The sequence below is a fragment of the Humulus lupulus genome, chromosome 2 (assembly GCF_963169125.1).
Source record: "Humulus lupulus chromosome 2, drHumLupu1.1, whole genome shotgun sequence".
NCBI classification, from domain to species: Eukaryota; Viridiplantae; Streptophyta; class Magnoliopsida; order Rosales; family Cannabaceae; genus Humulus; species Humulus lupulus.
The window spans coordinates 54,091,438-54,115,591 of NC_084794.1; the positions used below are offsets into that span (position 1 = coordinate 54,091,438).

The window sequence follows — 24,154 nt, forward strand, 5'->3', positions numbered from 1 at the left end:
CAAACTAAATTGATTGTTTCCAAAAGAACAACAATATCCAAATTTGTCCAACAAAGAAACAGAAACTAAATTTCTTTTAAAAGACGATACAACAAAATTTTCTTTCAAATCTAAATAAAAATTAGTTCCTAACAACAACCTAAAATACCCAATTGCTTCCACATCCATCAATTTTCCATCACTTGGCTTTCGGTAGCTCAAGCAACCTTGCATAGAAACACTTATGTGAATAATAGCACCAAAATCTATCCACCAAGTGTTTCTAGGTACAGAAGCTAAATTAACCTCAGAACAGACCAAAGTAAGAATCATACATTTCTTTGTACGCCATGCATGATACTTGGTACATTCTTTCTTCACATTTCCAGGCTTGCTGCAAAAGAAACAACCTTCTGATCATGTTGTTTCTTTTGGGTTGGACCCTTAGCAGCTTCATTCTCAGATTTCTTTTTCTCGCCTTTATCCTTAGGGGCAGTGGCCAAGTGAGCACTTTTAGTCTTATCATTTTCAACATTTCTTCCTCTTGCACACAATGAGAAATGAGCTCATTAAGAGTCCATTTATCCTTTTGATAGTTGTAACTAATTTTAAATTGGTTAAACTATGCAGAAAGTGTTAACAAAACCATAAGGACAAGCACATCATTAGAAAGCTCAATTTTAAGTACCTTATGTCTTGAGACAATATGATGCATTTCCATAATGTATTCCCTTACATTTCCTTGACCCTTATACTTCATAGTCATCAAAGAACCTAGAAGTGTGTCATTTCAACCTTGTCATTTTTAGTAAAACATTCCTCAATTTGTCAAGGAAATTGTTGGCCTTAGTAATCCCTTCGGATTTTATGCCCCAAAAAGCTTCTGGAATGTTGTGTTTCATAATCATTAAACTCATGCGATTTGATCGACTCCACCTCTCAATTTTTTTTTTTATCATCACAGGTGTTTTCTTTAGTGAGAGCTGCAGGTTCTTCATCCCTTAATGCATGTTATAAATCCATGCATCCCAATGCTATAAGTAAATTCATTTTCCAATTCTTGAAATCGGTCCCATTAAGCATAAGAATAGAATTAATATTCGCACATATTGTGGCAGCAGAAGATGGACTAGCAAAATATAGAACAAAATAAACAAAATAAGCTCACATCATAATGCATAATTAAACAAAAAATTCATATAATGGTTAATCCCATCTCAAGATAGCAAGCATGGCATTAATTTCAAATCTTTGGACATTAATATTAATTGTAAATGATACTCTTGCTATAGCAATCAATTAATGACAAAAAATTGTATCACAATAAGTCAATCTTTGGACTAACATATTGTAACGCCCTGGTTACTCCAAGACTGTTACTGTGAACTTTGAACTGTGGTTAACTCGCTAATCGATTCATTTGGTTATAAACGTGCATCTAGGTGTTATTAACAGGCTAAGGTGAAAAACTTGATCAAAAGGAAAGGATATATTTTATTTAAAACATAAAACTATACATGGGCCCATAAAAAAACATTTACAAGTTATTTACAATCCAAAACGTTCATTACAGTGTAAAAATTACAACTTGCCGACCTAAGCGACAAAAATTAGGGTTAACCCCTAGATCCCCTGAGAAACACCTTGGTCGTGGTGGTCAAGCGGCCACATATGTACATATTTCCACCTAAGCTCTCCACTCAAGGCTGGGTGAGATTTTCTTTCCTTTTACCTGCACCACATAGCAACCGTGAGCTAAGACTCAACAAGAAAAGTCATTACTGCATGTATATAATGATGATTATGTTAATCATACAAGACTTATAGTCCTAAATAGATGAGTGAATATCACTTCAAGGTTTTGGGAACCATGCTGGGGCTTGTAGCCCTAATCAGATAATATCGAGATTCTGATAATCATGTTGGGGCATGTAGCCCTAATCAGATGAGTGACTAATGAGTAAGTCACTAACTTGAACCAGATGAGTGACCATGGATTCACAAACTTAAATCAGATAAATGACTAATGTGTAAGTCACGAAATTGGGCTCTGCACCCATAGCCATGTGACGATGCAGTCACCTGGGCCTTCTGGCCCTGGCTCTAAGTAACTAGCCTTTAGACTAGACAAGCGCTTTTGTTTTTCATCGAACTTAAGGTCGGTCAAGCATTTCATGCTCATGACGATAATGCTTATGTCGATTAGATCTAATCTTTTCAGCTTGCGTTAAACACGCTAAAACCGTTCTTGACTCATAAGCCAATACCATATGACCAGTGCTCAGTACTACTGCCGAACTTGACTAATGAGTCACAGCTTCACAGTTAAAACTGACACCATTGCCGATTCTGACTAATAAGTCAGTGCCATTCAAAAGTAAGCAATATTTGCTAAGCATATGATATGCAATCAATGTCCACATTTAAACACTCAACATGCCTCATTAATAACCATGCATGTCACATATGGGGTGCAGTGTTCTTACCTCTGGTTCGAGCGAGAAATAGTACAAGAACGACCCTTGAGAACGATTGATTCCTTTGCTTCCTTAGCGGTCACCTAGTCATAACCAAATATAACCTCCATCAATGAAGATTCGATCCCGAGCCTTAGGAATTGAAACCCCAAGCTAAAAACCCTAAAAAATGCCCAAAATAGGAATATGGAAAAGCAGGGTAGTGCTGCCCCCTAGCGCCCCAGTGCTACAAGCAGGGTTGAATGGCCTGGCTAGCGCTGTAGCGCCCTCCCTTGGGCCAAGCTGATCAGCCCTGGTTTTTCCCTCCTTTGATTATTCCATTTCCAACCTTAAAAAAATGCTCCCAAACCTCATTAAAACTCCTAATTGAACACAAATATCCACTCTACACGTACTAGGCATCATAACCCAAGCAACCCTTGCCAAAAACTCCCATCAATTCTCACTATCCAATCTAGAAATCAAGCTGAAAACCACATGAAAATAGAGCAGAAAACCATAGTTTTAATGGCTAGAAACTTACCTCAAGCTCAGTATGGAACCCTCTTCAATGATTGAACACAACCCTAAGCCCTCAAGACTCACTTCCCTAGCTTGATTCCTCAAAGGAAGCTCAAAAATCCAAAGAGAAAAGGAGAAGAAGTGGTGCTCGGGGAGAAGAAGAAAACGTACTTTGTTTTGGTTAAGTTTCTACAACCATCTTAGTTCACATATATCCCTTAGATAAAAAGACAATTGTAATGCCCCAAATTTCCTCATAAGGTTTAGGACCTTGATTAGGAGGCCGGGAGGGCCATAATTGATTTATTATGTTATTAAATGATAATATGCATGTTTAGGTGTATTAAATATGCACGTGAACTCATTTTTGAGTAATTGGGTGATTTTCATATTTTGGTCATTTCGGGCATATTTGGAATATATGTGATATGTGTGTGGTGCTTTATTATTGTTTGGTTATGCTAGGGTTACTCAGCACAAGACAATCCTAGGAGGTAAGCTAGTGGGAAAGTCACAACGGGATTTAAGCTTGACTTGGAATAAGTCAAGGGGTATTTAGAGCATTACCGGGTTATTGAGTAATGGTAATTAATATTTGGTGAAAAATTGGGAGTTAGTAAGATCACGGGGAAATTTTGGAGGTTTTGACTATTTTGTCCTCGGGGGTGTTTTCATAACCCCGAGCATTAGGATTTGGTTGAGGCTACTTAAGCTTGAAGTAACATTTTAAGAAATAAAAAAAAAAAAACGTTCTGTATGTTCTCTCTCCCTCTAAGTTTCCTTTTCGTCTCCCGATCGCATTTTCGAAGGTAACTTCAGTTATAGGACTCAAATTCAAGCGAGGATCGAGGCATAGCGATCCTGGGGAAGATTAGAAGCTTGTTAGCCGAAGGATTTAGTTGGAAACAACTCAATTGGAGGTAATTCAAGTTTTAAGTTTTTTAATGTTTTTAAGCTTGAATTGGACTTTGTGTTTTGATGAGTTTTTGATTGAATTGAAGCTTGGGTTTTATGGGTTTTGGATGATGGGGATGTTTGGGAACTTTGATTTTTGGATTTGGAGGTGTTTAGGTATGTTTTTGGAGGTTTTAAAAGGTTGAAAACGGAGAAAAATGGCTGGCCCGAAGTTAGGTCGTGGTCCTGTTCTTGGGCACCGCGGGTCTAGCTCAAAGAAGCAGGAGGAGGGCTTTGGCCTTGCTGGGTGCCGCGGCCCTTGCTCCTGGTGAGGCTGGGGGCCACGGCTCAAGGTGCTAGGGCCGCAGCCCTTGGGCAGGTTTGAGCCCGTTTGAGTGTTTTGACCTCGGGAACTTGGTTTTAGGCCTCAAGATCATTCCTACTACCCGAATTGGTGGGGGTTTGATGTCTTGGAGGCTGATTGGTTTTGGAACTTGAACTCATTGGATCACCATTTGTGGTTGTGACTAGGTTATCACTAGAGGCTTGGAATCAGGATCGTGCTTGTGGCTCGTTTGTTGGTAACCTGTGCTTGGACCAAAGGTAATAAAACTGTACCCCATATGTGACATGCATGGTTATTCTTTATGCATGTTGGATGTTTAAATGTAAACATTGATAGCATATTGAATGCTTAGCAATCTTGCTCATTTGCATATGGTTATTATTGAGGCATGCTGGATGATTAAGTGTGATGCATGTGATGCACGAGAAACATGTGATTAGGACATGCCATGAATATTGACTATGAGATTGATCAGAGCTTGAGTCTCTGTGATTGTGCAAGATCATAATTGTGCTAGAAATTGTTAAGTAAGCATGCAGAATGCCCTGCGTTTGAATATTCGACATATGACATATATTTGGTGGCACTGCTTACTTGTGTATGGCACTGACTAATTACTCAGAATTGGCAAAGGTGTCAGTATCAACTGGGAAGCTGTGACTCATTAGTCAGGTTCGGCAGTGGTACTGGGCATTGGTCACACAGTGCTGACTCATAAGTCAGAATGGCTGATATCGCCCAATAACTCCTAAGCGGTCGCAGTAGTAATCGGGCTATGTCGTATCCACAGAGAGGTAAAATACAAAATTAAAAGAAAGATTAGTAAATTAAAAATAATAAACTTTGGAAAGATGTAAATTTGAAAAAGAATATAAACATTAAATGAATAAAATCGAGGAATTAGAATCATAAAGAAAGTATGGAAGGTATAAGTTTCATTCATGCAAACATATATATATTTTAATAAAATTGATTCATTCTACTCAACTATAATTCTACACCATTAATTATAGTTGGAAAATATATATAATAAAGCTCACCTTAAAATATGTTCTTTAATTAAATTATACTAACTTCTAATTTTAAAAACCTATCATATTATATACTTTAGAGCGAAAAAATACCAATGACAGAATGCAGTAAAAATCATATAATATAACAAATATTCTAAATTAAATTAAAAACCTAAATTACAGAAGAAGAGCATGACTAGACTTATGTAAAAGATAATAATAAATTTAGAATAAAAATTAGAAGAAAATAAATTTAATTGTAACAAATATATAGAAATGAAGAACAAAATAAAGAATCAATATATTAAAATTATAATGTTAAACATAAACTCCACTCTAGCCTTTCCACAAGAAAATTTAGCCTAAAATAGGCATTGTTTTCACTCACAAAAATGTAAAAGAAAAATATGAAAAATAAGCGTTTTTCTCTCCAATACTCTCTAAACTCTCCTTACACAATCTGTTAAAATTTTACCCCATGTGGTACTCTATTTATAGTGTAAATAGGACTAAAAAACGTGTAAAACCGTGTACAAAATAGTGGGAAAGTGGCTCAAAAAGCTGATGAAAATGGGAAGTGGCTGCTGGTAAAGTGGGAGACACGGACTGATCGTGGCAGGCGGCATCAGCGTTAGCGTTAGGTGCGGCAGGCTGTCACATCGTGGTAGGTGGCAGCTGCAGTTGTCGACGTGTGGGGAGCATCAGGCGACGTGGCGTGCTCGGGTTGGATGCTGGGCTGGAGGCGTCAATCGTGGTCGTGGCCGTGGGGAACATGGCAGGCGCATCAGAACGTGGCAGTGGCTGGCTGGCGGCTTGGCCGAATGGGAGTCTGCCACGTGGCAGCGTGGAGAACAGCCATAGGCTGGGTTTGGGCTCCATTTTGGGCTTGATTTTGGGCCTATTTCTCCTTCAAAAATACCAGTTTCTTCATGATTTCTTCAATTTTAATTCTTTCTTTCTCATTTCTTTTTCTTTGTGTCAAAAATATATTTTATTTCCTGAAAATTAAACACAAATTAAATTAAAATTAATATTTTCAAATATAAAATATATGACAATAAATCCATGAAAATATTAATTAAAACTTAATTAAATTTACACTTTAAGATTAATAAAATGATATTATTGAGCACTAATCACAACCCCCAACCAGCTTATTGATAGTCTCTAGCAATTCAAGCGAAATGATAGATGTCAACATGATATATTTCCGGTCAAAAATTATAAAAGAACTTAAGTATTAACACAAAATGTTAGTAACAAGTCAACAAGAGTTGTCAAAATTACTTCGAATAAATCTAGAGTTGTGAGTGTGTGCACCAAACTTGAACCTTCTTACCACAAACCATAGCACATAAAGCCTTCGAAATTATGCCAAGTAAAAGTCTCAACTCCATTAACCTCCCATGTAATTGAAAGTATTTAAAGCTTAAGGGTTTCACTCATGGAGTTGGAAAAGAAGTAAGCACTCATCAAATTGGTATATATTTAGGACAAACTCTTAAATAATTATTGAAACGAAGATAGGAAATAAACTATTTGGACAACCACCATAAAGAGTACCACAAAACCAATTTTTCGGGATTTTAAGTTAAATAGACAATTTTTACATTTATTCTAAAAGCCATAAAATAAGACATAAAATTAATAAACATACATTTTTTTTGAACACAAGAGACAACATAATTGAAAATGATAGAAATATTGCTCTTGTGTCTTTCTCCTCTTTTTTTTTTTTTTTATATATATATATATTTTTTCATGAACAACATAATAAAAGGCTCTCTAATAAGATTTGTCTATAGAAAATATTATCCCTAAAACATCATCCATTCATACCACAATACATTGTCCAAATAATTATAACCATTTCTAAGAATCAATAAAAATTTAAAAGTTGTTTTCTCAAGTCTCACTTCTCACACAAAAGAATGAATTACTTAAACATGGAAAATTTCTAAGCTAATATGTGCTAACAACCATCTTACCACAATATTTGGCATGTGCATTAGGTAACTCTAGAGAAACTCTTAGTAATACAGATAACAAAAATTGACTCAAAAGTAACATTTTGCAAAAATAAATAAGTAATTTTTAAAAAATTTGACCGTGAAAATATTAATATGACAAAAATCAACATGAACGTGCATGAATATGCTCACCACCCCCAACCAAAATCTGACAGTGTCCTCAATGTCTCAAAAGATAATAAATGTAAAAGAGCAGGGAAAGAGAACACCTGGATAGCGAGTGTCGAGTGATAGAGCGAATATTGATTCTCTAAAACATGAAAAACTGAAAACACAAAATGATAACAAATAAAATAAAATGACAAAAGGGAAATAAACAGAAAAAAAACCTATGTACAAACAATTTGGAACACTACTCAGACTTGGTAAACCGGTTCCACAAGAGTGACTTCTTCAGGCTGGGTCACCCTCTCTATGTAGTGTTTCAGTCGCTGGCCATTTACTTTGAATTCTCTCCCATCAGTTGGGTCTATGACCTCAACAGCACCGTTGGGAAAGACAGATTTCACAACATATGGGCCAGTCCACCTTGATCTCAGCTTTCCAGGGTGGATATGCAGACGAGAGTCATAAAGATGCACTCGTTGGTTTGGCTCAAATTCTTTTCTTAGGATCTGCTTGTCATGAACTGCTTTCATTTTAGCCTTGTAGATCCTAGAGTTGTCATAAGCATCGTTCCTTAACTCTTTAATTTCTGCCAACTGAAGCTTACGATTGAGTCCTGCCACCTTGAGATCAAAATTTAGGCTTTTAACTGCCCAATAAGCTTTGTGTTCCAGCTCAACAGGAAGGTGGAAAGATTTACCATAGACTAGCCTATAAGGAGACATACCAAGTTGAGTTTTGTAAGCAGTGCGGTACGCCCAGAGAGCATCGAGAAGTCGTGAGGACCAATCTTTGCAGTCAGGATTAACCGTCTTTTCTAAAATTTGCTTAATTTCTCGGTTGGCTAACTCAGCTTGGCCATTTGTCTGTGGCTGATAAGGCAATGCAACCTTATGAATTACACCATATTTTTGCATTAAGGTCTCGAAAGAATAGTTGCAAAAATGGGTGCCTTGATCACTTATGATAGCGCGTGGTGTGCCAAACCTAGATAACACATTTTCCTTTAAGAATTTCACAACAGTCGTGTTATCATTATTTCGACAAGGCACAGCTTCCACCCATTTTGAGACATGGTCTATGGCGAGGAGAATGTAAAGGTAGCCAGAAGAAGGTGGAAATGGTCCCATAAAGTCTATCCCCCAACAATCGAATATTTCTATTACAAGAATTGGGTTTAATGGCATCATATGTCATTGAGACAGGGTACCTAATTTCTGACACCTTTCACATGATCGACAGAAATTGTTAGTGTCTTTGAACAAAGTGGGCCAATAAAGACCACACTGTAAGATTTTTGCAGCAGTCTTTTTCATAGAAAAATGACCACCATAAGCTTCATTATGACAAAAGTTTAGAACACTAAAAATTTCATCATCTGGAATGCAACGTCGCATAATTTGGTCGGGGCAATACTTGAAAAGATATGGGTCGTCCCAATAGAAGTTACGAACCTCGACCAAAAATTTACATTTATCTTGTGCACTCCATGCAGTTGGAAGTTCGCCAGTCACTAAGTAATTGACAATATGAGCGTACCATGGCAACTTAGTGACTGCGAAGAGATGTATCAGGGAAGTCATCTCGAATGGCTTGTCCATCAGCAGAATCAGAAAATTCAAGACGAGATAAGTGGTCTGCTACCACGTTTTCAACTCCTTTCTTGTCTTTTATGGTCAGATCAAATTCCTGTAACAGAAGGATCCACCTAATTAAACGCGCCTTAGCATCCTTTTTGGAAAGGAGGTATTTTAAGGCGGAATGGTTCGTGAAGACTGTGATAGGTGAACCAATCAGGTAGCAAGGAAACTTGTCAAGTGCGAATACTACAGCAAGTAACTCTTTTTCAGTGGTAGAATAGTTCATTTGACCATTGTTAAGAGTTCTACTTGCTTAATAGACAACGAAGGGCTTCCCTTCCCTTCTTTGACCTAAGACAGCCCCTATAGCATAATTGCTAGCATCACACATGATTTCGAATGGTAAGTTCCAATCTGGTGGCTGAATGATAGGGGCGGAAGTGAGTTTTGCAACGAGCGTTCGGAAATATTCCTCACACTCAGGTGTCCAACTGAACACAACATCTTTTGCTAGGAGGTTTGACAAAGGGCGAGCAATTGTCGAAATTTTTTGTATGAACCTCCTATAGAATCATGCATGCCCAAGAAAAGACTGAATGTCTTTAACAGTCTTGGGGGTGGGGCAGCTTTGATATGAGTTCAATCTTTGATTGATCAACCTCAATTCCTCGTTCTGATACGACATGCCCCAAGACTATGCCTGATGGTACCATGAAATGACACTTTTCCCAGTTGAGTACCAAGCCTTTCTCTTTGCAACGTTTAAGCACAGACTCTAAATTGAGAAGGCTTGATTCAAAGGAATCTCCAAAGACTGTCAAATCATCCATGAATACTTCCATACATTTCTTGATCATATCACTAAATATGCTCATCATGCATCGCTGAAAAGTGGCTGGAGCATTGCACAGGCCAAATGGCATACGCCGGAAGGCAAAAGTACCAAAAGGACAAGTGAATGTGGTCTTATCCTGATCTTCTAAGGCAATCTCGATTTGGTAATACCCTGAATAACCATCGAGAAAACTATAGAAAGGATGACCTGCCACACGTTCCAATATTTGATCGATGAATGGAAGTGGAAAATGGTCTTTGCGGGTGGTTGCATTTAATTTTCTATAATCAATGCACATGCGCCACCCAGTTGTGACCTTGGTAGGAACAAGTTCCCCTTTTTCATTTTGTACCACTGTTACCCCAGATTTCTTGGGAACAACCTGAGTTGGGCTGACCCATTCACTGTCAGCAAGAGGATAGATTATGCCAGAATCAAGAAGTTTTAAGACTTCAGTCTTTACTACTTCCTTCATCGTTGGGTTCAATCTTCTTTGAGGGTCACGACGTGGTATAGCCCCGTCTTCCAATTGAATGTGATGGGAGCAAATTAATGGACTAATACCTTTGATGTCAGCTATCGTCCATCCTAATGCATCTCCTTGTTCTTGCAACACATTGATGAGTTGGCGCTCTTGTGTGGCAATGATCTTGGAGGATATTATGACAGGAAAAGTGTTGTCAGCTCCCAGGAAAACATGCTTAAGATCGTCAGGAAGTTGGGCCAACTTTGGTTGAGGAGCTTGTTCAATAGATGGTTTTGGTGTTTCTCGATCTTGAGGGAGTTCCTCAAAGATTGGATTCCAAAACATTGTTCTTTTAGCCTGTGAGTGTTTGACGATTTCATGATTGATTGCAGACTCATCGGGCTCAGAACTTTCTGAAATTTGGAAGAGGTGATTAAAATGATTAGACGTGTAATTCGATTCGACCTCTTCCGAAATAAGTGTATCGATCAGATAGGATTGGAAACACTCATCGTTGTTAGGTGGTTGTTTTCCGATGTGGAAAACATTCACTTCTAGAGTCATGTTCCCGAAAGAAATTTTCATGAGACCGTTCCTACAGTTAATGAGTGCATTAGCTGTTGCGAGGAAAGGTCTAACAATAATGATGGGAATTTTGGACTCTATACTCACTTCAGATTGAGTGTCCAAGATGAGAAAATCAACAGGGTAATAGAATTTTTCAATTTGAATCAGATTGTCTTCTACTATTCCCCGAGGTTTCTTAACTGATCAATCAGCTAGTTGTAACACCACAGATGTGGGCTTGAGTTCTCCTAGACCTAATTGCAAGTATATTGAATATGGCATAAGATTTACACTTGCTCCTAAGTCTAGAAGTGCTTGACCAAATTCCTGTTCCCCTATTTGGCATGAGATGGTGGGACAACCAGGATCTTTGTACTTCGGCGGTGTTTTGCAGTTAATTACCGCGCTAGCTTGTTCGGCCAAGAATGCAGTTTTCTTGACATGGTGCTTTCTTTTAACGGTGCACAAATCCTTGATAACCTTGGCATAAGCCGGCACTTGTTTGATCACATGCAACAATGGCAAGTTGATCTTCACTTGTGTTAAAAGGTCTAGGATTTCACCATGATTTTCCAGTACCTTTCCAGTGGATTTCAAAGCTTGAGGAAAGGGTGCCTTACTGGAATGCTTATTGGCACATCATCATCTAGAGCAGGCATTGACGTACTCGTTGTCTTAGTTAACGGTGAAACCGTACTTTGACCACTTCGAGTAGTGATGGCATTAACCTCTTTGAAATTTGTATCTGCCCATGTGTTGCCCTTTTTGATGGATTAGAGGTTGAGCGGGAAGTCTCCCATGCTCTTGAATCGCCAAAGTAGTGTTTAGCTTTGTCATTTGGATTTTCATGTCCTTCATTTCCTCTACCATTTGTGTGAAACAAGCTTTGAGCTCTTGAGTTGAGGCTATTTGAGTTTGTGCAAGCATTTGCAAAGTACTCTCAAGAGAATTACTTGACCGCATAATATTTTGAGGACGTTGTATGATTTTGGTGGTTGTTGCTGCTCAGGCCTCCATTGGCTCCCAGATGCTTGGTTCGAATCCTTCCAGCTGAAATTTGGATGGTTGCGCCAACCAGGATTGTAAGTGTTTGAGACAGGGTTATAAGGTTTCTTGTAATCCCCTAAAGCATTGCATTGTTCCTCTTTTCCTCCTCTTAACTCACTAAGAGTTGGGCACTCTTGCGGTTGATGTTCCGTTCCTCCACAGATGAAGCATGGATCTCGTGTCTCTACCTTTGCATCCATGTGGATTCCTCTACCTTCTTGAGATTTGAAAGCCTCGAATTGTTGTCTCAATGATTCAATTTGGCTTTTGACGTTGTCATCTTCCCTTAATTGGTAGATTCCAGTTGATCGTGGCTTGTCCATAGGACTCGGTCCATTCCATGTGTAGGATTTTTCAGCAAGATCGTCGAGGTACTCGAAAGCTTCATCGGGATCTTTTTGAAGGAATTCGCCATTGCACATCATTTGTACGAATTGCCTTTGTCCGGTTGTGAGACCGTCATAGAAATAGCTGATCAGACGCCAGCTTTCGTATCCATGATGTGGGCATTGATTTATCAAATCTCTAAACCTCTCCCAGACCTGATGGAAAGTTTCATGGTCTTTCTAGATGAAGGTAGAGATTTACCTCTTAAGGCTCCTAGTCTTATGGGGCGGGAAATATTTGGCAAAGAATGCTTTTGTCATTTCGTCCCATGTTCCGATAGACATAGGCCTTAAGGAATACAACCAACTTTTTGCTTTGTCTTTGAGTGAGAAAGGAAAGAATTTCAATCTCACAATGTTGGTGACATCAGCACAGTTGTTGAATGTAGCCACCACCTCTTCGAATTCCCGTATATGCACGTACGGACTCTCATTTTCCAACCCATGGAAGGTTGGTAAGAGGTTAATCATGCCGGGTTTGAAATCGAAATTTGGCATATTGTTGGGATACATTATGCATGAAGGTGTGGCTGTACGCGTAGGATGTAAATATTCCTATAGCGTTCTTGGTTGGACTTCGTCTTGATGAGCCATCGTGGGTGGTTCGGGAAGTCTCGGTGAATCGAAAGTGTTTGAACGAATGGAAGAAAACGACGAACTAGGAGAGTTTTCTAAAGTTTCTACTTGTTGTCTCACAAATCTCCCTAGTGCGTCTCTGTTTCGTGGCATAAATATTTTTTAGTTTGTAAGTATTATAAGCGCAAATGTGTAATAATATAATAAGTATACACCAAAATGTTCCCAGGCCAATTGGAAAGGCTGCCAAGGTACCACTTTAGGCCCAAGAGCTTTTCTAGAACTCCCCGAGGTTCTTAGAAAAGATTGGAGGGTAACGCTAACACAGACCTTATTTAAGAACCAATTTTTCTAAGACAGAACAAGTTTGGTTTTTACTAATTTCCAAAATTACACAAATGTTCTCAATACTTTGTTTGATTTTTGATTTTTGATTTTTTTAAAATTTAATGATTTAAAATTTTATGCTTTTTTTTTCGAAAAAAAACCTAAATCTAGAAAATAAAATTCTAAACCTAAAAATAAAATTAAAAAATTAAAAAAATGAATAAATAAAAAAATAATAAATAAATAAAAATAAAAATTAATAAGGAAAAATAAAATAAAAGAGAAATTAAAAATTATACTATTTTTTTTTAAAATAGAAAGAAAAAAAAATTAACTTACTATGCAAACCTTTAATTGTAGAATTACCTCCCCGGCAACGGCGCCAAAAATTGATATCACCCAATAACTCCTAAGCGGTCGCAGTAGTAATCGGGCTATGTCATATCCACAGAGAGGTAAAATACAAAATTAAAAGAAAGATTAGTAAATTAAAAATAATAAACTTTGGAAAGATGTAAATTTGAAAAAGAATATAAACATTAAATGAATAAAATCGAGGAATTAGAATCATAAAGAAAGTATGGAAGGCATAAGTTTCATTCATGCAAACATATATATATATATATATATTTTAATAAAATTGGTTCATTCTACTCAACTATAATTCTACACCATTAATTATAGTTGGAAAATATATATAATAAAGCTCACCTTAAAATATGTTCTTTAATTAAATTATACTAACTTCTAATTTTAAAAACCTATCATATTATATACTTTAGAGCGACAAAATATCAATGACAGAATGTAGTAAAAAGCATATAATATAACAAATATTCTAAATTAAATTAAAAACCTAAATTACAGAAGAAGAGCATGACTAGACTTATGTAAAAGATAATAATAAATTTAGAATAAAAATTAGAAGAAAATAAATTTAATTGTAACAAATATATAGAAATGAAGAACAAAATAAAGAATCAATATATTAAAATTATAATGTTAAACATGAACTCCACTCTAGCCTTTCCACAAGAAAATTTAGCATAAAATAGGCATTGTTTTCACTCACAAAAATGTAAAAGAAAAATATGAAAAATAAGTGTTTTTCTCTCCAATACTCTCTAAACTCTCCTTACACAATCTGTTAAAATTTTACCCCATTTGGTACTCTATTTATAGTGTAAATAGGACTCAAAAACGTGTAAAACCGTGTACAAAATAGTGGGAAAGTGGCTCAAAAAGCTGATGAAAATGGGAAGTGGCTGCTGGTAAAGTGGGAGACATGGACTGATCGTGGCAGGCGGCGTCAGCGTCAGGTGCGGCAGGCTGTCACATCGTGGCAGGTGGCAGTTGCAGTTTTCGGCGTGTGGGGAGCATCAGGTGACATGGCGTGCTCGGGTTGGATGCTGGGCTAGAGGCGTCAGTCGTGGTCGAGGCCGTGGGGAACATGGCAGGCGCGTCAGAACGTGGCAGTGGCTGTCTGGCGGCTTGGCCGAATGGGAGTCTGCCACGTCGCAGCGTGGAGAACAGCCATAGGCTGGGTTTTGGCTCCATTTCGGGCTTGATTTTGGGCTTATTTCTCCTTCAAAAATACCATTTTCTTCATGATTTCTTCAATTTTAATTCTTTCTTTCTCATTTCTTTTTCTTTGTGTCAAAAATATATTTTATTTCATGAAAATTAAACACAAATTAAATTAAAATTAATATTTTCAAATATAAAATATATGACAATAAATCCATGAAAATATTAATTAAAACTTAATTAATTTTACACTTTAAGATTAATAAAATGATATTTTTAAGCACTAATCAATGGCATTAGCGTGTTCAACACAAGCCAATAAAGATTAGATCTAATTGACATCTGCATTAAATGACTCAAAATAGCGTTAATGCCGGACCGACCTCAAGTTCGATGAAAACTAAAAGCGCTTGTGTGACTTACCCATCAGTCACGCATCTGTTTAAGCTAATGACTACTCATTCGTCACTCATCTGATTAGAACCATTGCAGGAAAGCCCAGGTAACGGTTTTGTTACACGGCTATGGGCACCGAGCCCCGTAGTGACTTGCTTGTCAGTCACTCAGTATGGTTAACAGAACCTCCAAGTGATATTCACTCATCTGTTCAGAGCTATGAGCTCTGTATGATCATTCTGATCATCATTTGCATGGCTTTGGGTACTAAGCCCCGTAGTGACTTGCTTGTTGGTCACTCAGTATGGTTTACCAGAACCTCAAGTGTTGAAACACTCATCTGATTAGGATTGACTTGATAGTCATCCAATCAGGAGGGCAGGATTTCTTATCCTTGATTCCCCAGCATTGTTTGAATTTATTTGCATGCTTGAATAAAGCTATGTTTTCTAGGCATGCCAGATATGATTTGATATCATGATATGACTGTTCATGAGCATATTGAGTTTTCTTGCTGGGCTTCGACTCACGAGTGCTATGTGGTGCAGATAAAGGCAAAAGAAAGTTGTACCATCCTTGAGTTGGAGAGCTTAGGTGACGACATGTACATATGCAGCTACTCGACTGCCACGGCCGAGGTTTGAAGGAAAGGAACTAGGGTTAAACCCTGTTTTGCCGCTTAGATCGGCTGGTTGTAAATATTTTGTTGTAATAAACATTTAAATTATATTTTTGGGATCCCAATGTATACAGTAAACGTTCTAGTGAAACATTATATCTTAACCAAAAATTTTAATCCCTAAACCGCTAATCATACTTAGTTACATGTTTATGGCCAAATGATTCGATTAGTGAGTTTAGCACTGTTTGCAATGTGCACCGTAACAGTCCCTCGAGTTTAGGATGTTACAACAATATTGCCCCTAGGTCATTTAAAGTCCTTTAAAGGCTTCCAAGGGTAAAACCGTCTTTTTTCCCCTATCTTATTAATCTTAATTAACGTTCTCCAATTCCCATTATTCCCAATATTCTCAAATAACAATAAACCATATCCCATTACCCTTTTATTCTTGGTAGTGTTCTAATCATCAAATTGCCCCAAGACTCACCCCGAGCCCCGAAATTAATCCCCTTATGACCAAACCGATAACTTGCATTAAGAGATCGTCTCATGTCGAATGGCTCGAACAAATTCACATTATAATGTGGCCTCATCAATAATTCACCAACATGCATGAAAATACACAATTATGCCCTCAACGGGCCAAATTACCAAAATGTCCCTATAATGAAATGTGGACCCACATGGATGCATTTAACATCATATTATAATATAATTCACATAGACATGCACATAAACAATTAATGGCATAATAAATCAATTATGGCCCTCCCGGCCTACTAATCCGACCATTAAACCTCATTAGGGATTTTGGGGCATTACAACTATCCCCTCCTTATAGAAATTTCATCCTCGAAATTTACCTGAATAGCTTAGGATACTGATTCTGCATATCTGACTCAAGCTCGCAGGTCACTTCCTCGACCTTGTTGTTCCTCCACAATACCTTAACCAAAGGTATCGTCTTATTCCTGAAGACCTTGTTCTTTATGTCAAGTATCTAGACTGGTTGTTCCTCATAGGAGAGATCTGCCTCAAGCTCTAGATCTTCGTAACTGAAGACATGAGTCACATCATATACATATCTCCAAAGAGCTGAAACGTGAAACACGTTATGCACGGCTGACAATGCCGGTGGTAAGGCCAACCTGTAAGCCACCTGACCAATCCTCTCCAGGATCTCAAATAGACCTACAAATCTAGGGCTTAGCTTTCCCTTTTCCCAAATCTCCTCTCCCCTTTCCATGGCGAGACTCTAAGGAAGACATAGTCTCCCACTTGGAACTCCACGTTCCTGTGCTTGGGATCTACATAACTTTTCTGTCTACTTTGAGAAGTGAGCATCTAAGCTCTAATATTCTCAATGGCCTCACTGGTCCTCTGAACTGCTTCAAGACCCAAGTATCTCCTTTCTCCTGTCTCATCCCAATGAATGGGAGATCTGCATTTCCTACCATACAACATCTCATAAGGTGCCACCCCAATGGTAGACTGATAACTGTTGTTGTATGAGAACTCTGTCAAAGGTAGATACTTACTCCAGGATCCACCAAAGTCCAGCACACATGCTCGCAGCATGTCTTCTAATATCTGGATCGTCCTCTCAGATTGTCCATCTGTCTGAGGATGATAAGCAGTACTGAACTTTAACTGTGTTCCCATGACCTTTTGTAAACTCCCTCAGAACTTGGAAGTAAAAGTGGGGTCCTGATCTTACACGATCGACCTTGATGCCCCATGGAGGCGCACGATCTCTCCCACATAGAGATATGCGTACTAATCAACTGTATAAGTAGTCCTCACGGGTAAGAAGTGAGCTGACTTGGTGTAGCGATCCACAATAACCCATACTGAATCATGTTGACCAACAGTCCTGGGTAACTGTAATGCCCCAAATTTCCTAATAAGGTTTAGGACCTTGATTAGGAGGCCGGGAGGGCCATAATTGATTTATTATGCTATTTAATGATAATATGCATGTTTAGGTGTATTAAATATGCATGTGAACCCATTTGTGATCAATTGGGTGATTTTCATATTTTGGCCATTTCGGGCAATTTTGGCATATATTTGAAATGGGTGTGGTGCTTTGTTATTATTTGGTTATGCCAGGGTTACCCAGCACAAGACAATCCTAGGAGGTAAGCTAGTGGGAAAGTCACAACAGGATTTAAGCTTGACTTGGAGTAAGTCAATGGGTATTTAGAGCATTACCGGGTTATTGGGTAATGGGAGTTAATATTTGGTGATAAATTGGGAGTTAGTAAGATCAGGGGGAAATTCTGGAAGTTTTGACTATAATGTCCCCGGGGGTGTTTTCGGGACCCCAAGCGTTAGGTTTTATTGGAAGCTACTTAAGCTTGAAGTAACCTTTTAAGAAAATAAAAAGAACGTTCTGTACGTTCTCTCTCCCTAAAAGTTCCTTTTTTGTTTCCCGATCGCATTTTCGAAGGTATCTTGAGTTCTAGGACTCGGAATCAAGCAAGGATCGAGGCATAGCAATCCTAAGGAGAATTAGAAGCTTATTAACCGGAGGATTTAGTTGGAAACAACTCAATCGGAGGTAATTCAAGTTTAAGTTTTAAGTTTTTAAAAGTTTTTAAGCTTGAATTGGATTTTGTGAATCGTTGAGTTTTTAGTTTGTTTGAGCTTCAGGTTTTGGTGGTTTTAGACCATTGAGAAGTTTGGGAACTTTGATTTAATGATTTGGGAATGTTTGGATGGATTTTTGGAAGGTTTTAAAATGGAAAAAACGAAGCAAAGTGGCTGGTGCGAGGTTGGGCCGCGGCCCTGTTCTTGGGCGCCGCGGCCCTAGCTTGAAGAAGGTGGAGGAGGCTCTGCCAGGGGGGCGGGCCGTGGCATGGTCCATGTAGGGCCGCGGCCCTTAAGGGAAAAAAATACTAAATGGTGGTTTTTGTGATGGGAACTTAACTCTAAGGGCCTAGGATCGATCCTACTACCTAGTTGAGTGGGATTCGACGTCCCGGAGGCTTGGGTTGGGTTTGGAAGTATTTAATTACTCATTTTGATGAGGTTTTATATTATGTTTGTGACTAGGTTATCACTAGAGGCTTGGAGTCAGGATCGTTCTTGTGGCTCATTTGTTGGTAACCTGTGCTTGGACCCAAGGTAAGAAAACTGCACCCCATATGTGATATGCATGGTTATGTTTGATGCATGTTGGATGTTTAAATGTAAACATTGATAGCATAATGAATGCTTGGCAATCTTGCCCATTTGCGTATGATTATTATTGAGGCATGCTGGTTGGTTAAATGTGATGCATGAGAAACATGTGATTAGGGCATGCCATGAATGATGAATATGAGATTGGTCAGAGCTTGAGTCTCTGTGTTTGTGCATGATTATAATTATGCTAGCAACTGTTTAGTAAGCATGCTGAGTGCCCTATTCTTGGATAATTGGCATATGATACATATTGATAGCATTGCTTACTTATGCATGGCACTGACTTATTAGTCAGGTTTGGCAAAGGTGCTAGTATCAACTGTGAAGCTGTGACTTATTAGTCAGGTTCGGCAGTGGTACTGGGCACTGGCCACATTGTGTTGTCTCACTAGTCATGACAACCCTAGTGAGTAGTGCAAGCTATGTCGATTGGACCTAATCGACCCTCTGCATTGAATGACTCCAAAAGCATTAATGCAGGACCGACCTCAAGTTCGATGAATATAAACAAGCATTTATCTAGCCAAAGGCTAGTCATGTAGAGCCATTGCAGGAAATGGGCACTGGGCCCTAGTGACTTGGTTGTCAGTCACTCAGTATGGTTTACCAGGACCTCAAAGTGATATTCACTCATCTGATCAGAGCTACGGGCTCTGCATGATCATTTTGATCATCATATGCATGGCTTGGGCACTGAGGCCCCAGTGACTTGCTTGTTGGTCACTCAGTATGGTTTACCAGGACCTGTTGAAGGCTAGAGGCTTACCCAACAGCCAGCCTTCCATTTGAATTAGTGACGTGCTTGTCAGTCACTCAGTATGGTTTACCAGAACCTATCGAAGGTTAGAGGCTTACCCAACAGCCACCCTTCCACTTGAGTTAGTGATTCGCTTGTCGGTCACTCAGCATGGTTTATCAGAACCTCTAGTTTTACGACACTCATCTGATTAGGATTGACTTGATAGTCCTCCAATCAGAAGGCCAGGTTTTCTTATCCTAGATACCCCAGCATCTGTTTGAATTCATTTGCATGCTGAATAGACCTATGATTGCTAGGCATGCCAGATATGAATTGATATCATGATATGACTGTTTATGAGCATATGAGTTTTCTTGCTGGGCTTCGGCTCACGGGTGCTTTGTGGTGCAGGTAAAGGAAAAAGGAAGCTGGACCATCCTTGAGTTGGAGAGCTTAGGTGATGACGTGTACATATGCAGCTGCTCGACCAATACTTGGGCGAGGTTTGAAAGTGGTACTAGGGTTGAACCCTGTTTTGCCGCTTAGAACGGCCTGTTGTAAATATTCTTTTGTAGTAGACTCTAAAATTATATTTTTGGGATCCCAATGTATACAGTAAACGTTCTAGTGAGACGTTATATCTTAATCAAAGTTTTTAATCCCTAAACCGCTAATCACACTTAGTTACACGTTTATGGCCAAATGACCCGATTAGCGAGTTTAGCACTATTTACAATGTGCACTGTAGCGGTCCTTGGAGTTGGGGCGTTACAGTAACCACACCACAAAATCCATCGTGATGTCCTCTCATTTCCACTTTGGGATGTCTAGAGGCTGCAACAACCCTGCTGGCCTCTGATGCTCAACCTTGACTTGTTGACATGTCAAGCACTTAGCCACATACTCTACTACATCCCTCTTCACCCTAGGCCACCAATACAACGATCTCACATCCTGATACATATTCGTGGTGCTTGGATGCAAAGAGTAAGTTGTAGTATGAGATTCATCCAGAATATTTTGCCTCATAGCAGTGCTAACGGAACACATATCCAACCCTTGTATCTCAACAAGCCCAAATCAGACACTATATAATCTCTGGCTATTCCTGCCAAAGCATCTTCTCTAATCTTGACCAGCTGTGGATCACCTAACTGACCCTCCTTTATCCTTTCCAACAGTGTACATTGTAGCGTAATATTGGCCAACTGGCCCACTAGAACCTCTATACCAGCTCTTGTCATATCCTTTGCTAATTCTCTGGCTATCAGCCTCGCACTATAAATCTGTCACTGACCCTTCCGGCTTAAAGCATCAGCTACCACGTTGGCCTTTCCTGGATGATACAAAATCTCACAATCATAATCTTTTACTAACTCCAGCCAACGCCTTTGTTGTATATTCAAATATTTTTGCATGAAGAAGTGCTATAGGCTCTTATGGTCAGTGTAGATCTCACACTTTTCCCCATAAAAAGGTAATGCCTCCATGCCTTTAAAGCAAAGAACACAACCGCCAACTCTAAATCATGAGTAGGATATATTTGTTCATACTAATTCAACTAACATGAGGCTTAAGTAATCACCTTCCTTGACTGCATCAAAACACAGCCCAAACCTCAATGTGAACACTACAAGAAAAAATGCTTTTAATAACACCAAAAATGTGTTATCAAAACCTACGATAACACTTTCTGATGTGTTAAGACAGACTATGTTATCGTAGGTCAGGGTACTTTACATAACACGTTATCAGTGTTATACAGATGTGTTATTGTACTGTAAACGATAACACAATTTCTGTGTTATTTTAATATATAGATAAGTGTTGAATTATGTTATTTATAGTCGATACTATAACACTTTTTTTGTGTTATACTACACTTTAGTATAACACTTTTTTTGTGTTATACAACACTTTAGTATAACACTTTTTTTGTGTTATACTACACTTTAGTATAACACATTATTTGTGTTATACTACACTTTAGTATAACACGTGTTATATTAGCTTAGAGAAACATAATTTTTTTTAACTTACACAAAACTAGTAAAACAAATATGAAAGTTGAAGCCAAATAAAGTAACATAAATAGATTTTTATTAATTACTCAAATGTAATTACAATATTTAATCTACTAGTCTAGGCTTAAGAAATCATATTACAACATAATTTATGCCAAATTCCTTTATCACCAAATACAAAACAAGAAATGTATACAAAAATTAGTGAAATACATTCTTCCATTCTTTGCATCAATATCTCGATGGTTTTTCATTCTTTGAAAGTGTTATGCTTCAAAAACAGGTCAGTAAATGCCACCCTCAAGTTCTTAACCTCTCTATCTAATTCACTTGGTGTCCTTTGCCTGCAAGATCCTAGAAAATGGAGTACGATCCACCAAAAACTGAGATAAGTCTATAGATTAGTGCTTGAAGTATCATACAGAAATAAAACTGTAAAACCCACATAACTCTTACCATTTTCTGAAAGTTTTTTCAAGACTACAGTATGTATTCCATTTTTTAGATACCACAAATTGTCAACAGCAGCAGCAACTAAATTACTTGTAACTAAACTATACTAAATTTCTATGACTAGAATGATAGTAAATGTAAAAGCAAATATTACATCCTTATGTTAAATTCAAGACTCTAGTGATTGACCTTAAATTAAAGTCATAAAAGAGTTTCAAAGAAATAAAAGACCTTATTGAAAACCCAAATTTCACCCCTAATGTTTCAAATGCTAATTAAATAGAAATTTACAAAGGAACAATGCTGCATAAATATACAGTTTTGACATTAGACCCCAAATATCATAAAGTCAAATTTATATAAGAGGATTAGATAAAGCCAAAGCTTTACAACCTTAATTAACAATCAGAATACCTTCAAGACAGACTGCTTATTAGCTTTCTGAATGTGAATATTGGCAAGGAGAAGAATTAGATGTTCCCTCTAGTATGCAACATTGCCTTCCTGGTTAGAAAACACATTATGAAAATTCAGAGAAGCATCAAAATATGAGCAATGCAGAAGAAAATAGCTAAAACAAGAAGTTACCTTTGTAAGTTTTATCAAACATTTAACAACCAGATCAGAGAACTTCTGATTTCTGACAGCAAATGTCTCATTTGATGCAGGTGAGGGCCACCTTGAAGGATCTAATGGACGTAAGAGATTGATGAGAACAACAAAGGATGAAGTTCAATCTGCCCTTACATGCAATTTTTATAAGAAGGACGTTGCAAATTCTAAACTTTTGTATAAGGAATTGAATAGGAGCTTCCAGAATCCTTCATAGTAAAGAGGAAGAAACTAAGAAAAACACCAATTTTAATAAATAATTCAAGTGCACAGATAGGAGAACGAATTCAGGGCCTTTGGCCCCTAAATAGAGCCGCCCTTACCAGCACCTAAGAATATGTAGTGATGGACTAAATCCCATAGATATAAATAGTAGGTAGGATGTAAAAAATAAAGGTAACAAGGTTTATAGGGTAATGTTCTAGCAAAATACTGTGACCCTAATGTTTTACCGTTCACATACAAATATGAACAAGCATCAAGCTGGTGGGAGTGTGGCTTTTAAAGATGAATTGTTCAGCCTTCTGTGGGAACTAATAATGTGTTTCCCAGCCTTCCTCAGGACTTGTAAAAAACCAGCAACCAAAAAGTAGTGGAAACGTGACATGGATGTAAGGTGATATGGAAATAAGTTCTACAATGCTATTCATTTTCATTTTCATTTTATTTTATGTTAAACTACATACAGGGGAGATGGGTGAGGACATGTGGGGGATGGAACTTATTTGAAAAGAATAATAACAATACAAGAGATTTTGCATAGTTATGTATATTAAAAGAAAGCAGCTATAAAAAGAACCTTGAATATTATAGGATTGCAACCTCCTGAGTAGTGTACATCCTCCAATTCCCCAAAGGGGGCAGGCAAAAGGGCGATGGGAATCTCACCAAAGTAGAGATATGTGCTTCCCTCACTCCATTCGAATAACTCTGGATGATTACAGACCTGGCACCACATAGTAAAAAATAAATAAAAATTAGCTTCCTCACTTGATTGCTTGTAGCAATTAAATTAATTTCAGGAAAGGAGGTGGAAAAGCATAGCTTACCTTCCTTAGCTGAATGACAATATTCATTAAATTAAGGAGTTTTTTGTCATTAAGTTGTCCACGATTGTTGTCAAATAACTCAGAAAGAGATATCTTGTTCTTGATAGCTCGATAAAAAGCTTGTTGTCGTGATCTCAATTTGCAGTGGACTGTGATCTCTGTTTTCCTGGTAAGCTCTGAAACTACATCTGTCATGAAAGGTTTTAATATTGAATGCTGTGAGAAGAATCAAAAGCACAATACAAGTCAGAAATCAATTTTTAGATGCATTCACTCGTACATTTAAAGGCAACAATGATTGCATCATCTCTTCATTAACAATATGTAAACACTAATAGCAGCAATATTAACAAAGCCTATTTCTCAAAAAAAAAAAAAAAAAGCCTAAAGCTAGAAGAGAACTAAATGGTAAAA

General features: G+C 37.9%; 1 protein-coding gene and 1 non-coding gene across 2 annotated transcripts; one reads left to right on the forward strand and one right to left on the reverse strand.

The window, feature by feature from the left end:
• Positions 1-12,332: 12,332 nt before the first annotated feature.
• On the forward strand, positions 12,333-12,439 carry LOC133820566 (small nucleolar RNA R71). Its single transcript, XR_009886971.1, has one exon. It is a non-coding gene; the product is annotated as a small nucleolar RNA R71 (small nucleolar RNA).
• A 10,959-nt stretch (positions 12,440-23,398) lies between these two features.
• On the reverse strand, positions 23,399-24,154 carry LOC133816037 (chromatin-remodeling ATPase INO80-like). The gene is made up of 2 exons (XM_062248746.1): positions 23,741-24,154; positions 23,399-23,637 (listed from the first exon to the last, which is right to left on the reverse strand). Exons 1-2 carry the CDS (start codon positions 23,933-23,935, stop codon positions 23,464-23,466), a joined length of 369 nt encoding a protein of 122 aa, XP_062104730.1. The 5' UTR covers positions 23,936-24,154; the 3' UTR covers positions 23,399-23,463.

What these genes read in the sequence shown, in the direction of transcription:
- LOC133816037 (XM_062248746.1), bottom strand. Translation starts at nt 23,935, where the DNA reads ATGACAGATGTAGTTTCAGAGCTTACCAGGAAAACAGAGATCACAGTC. An exon ending in TTGTCATTCAGCTAAGGAAG is followed by an intron (nt 23,638 to 23,740) that starts GTAAGCTATGCT and finishes ATGTGGTGCCAG; the next exon opens with GTCTGTAATCATCCAGAGTT.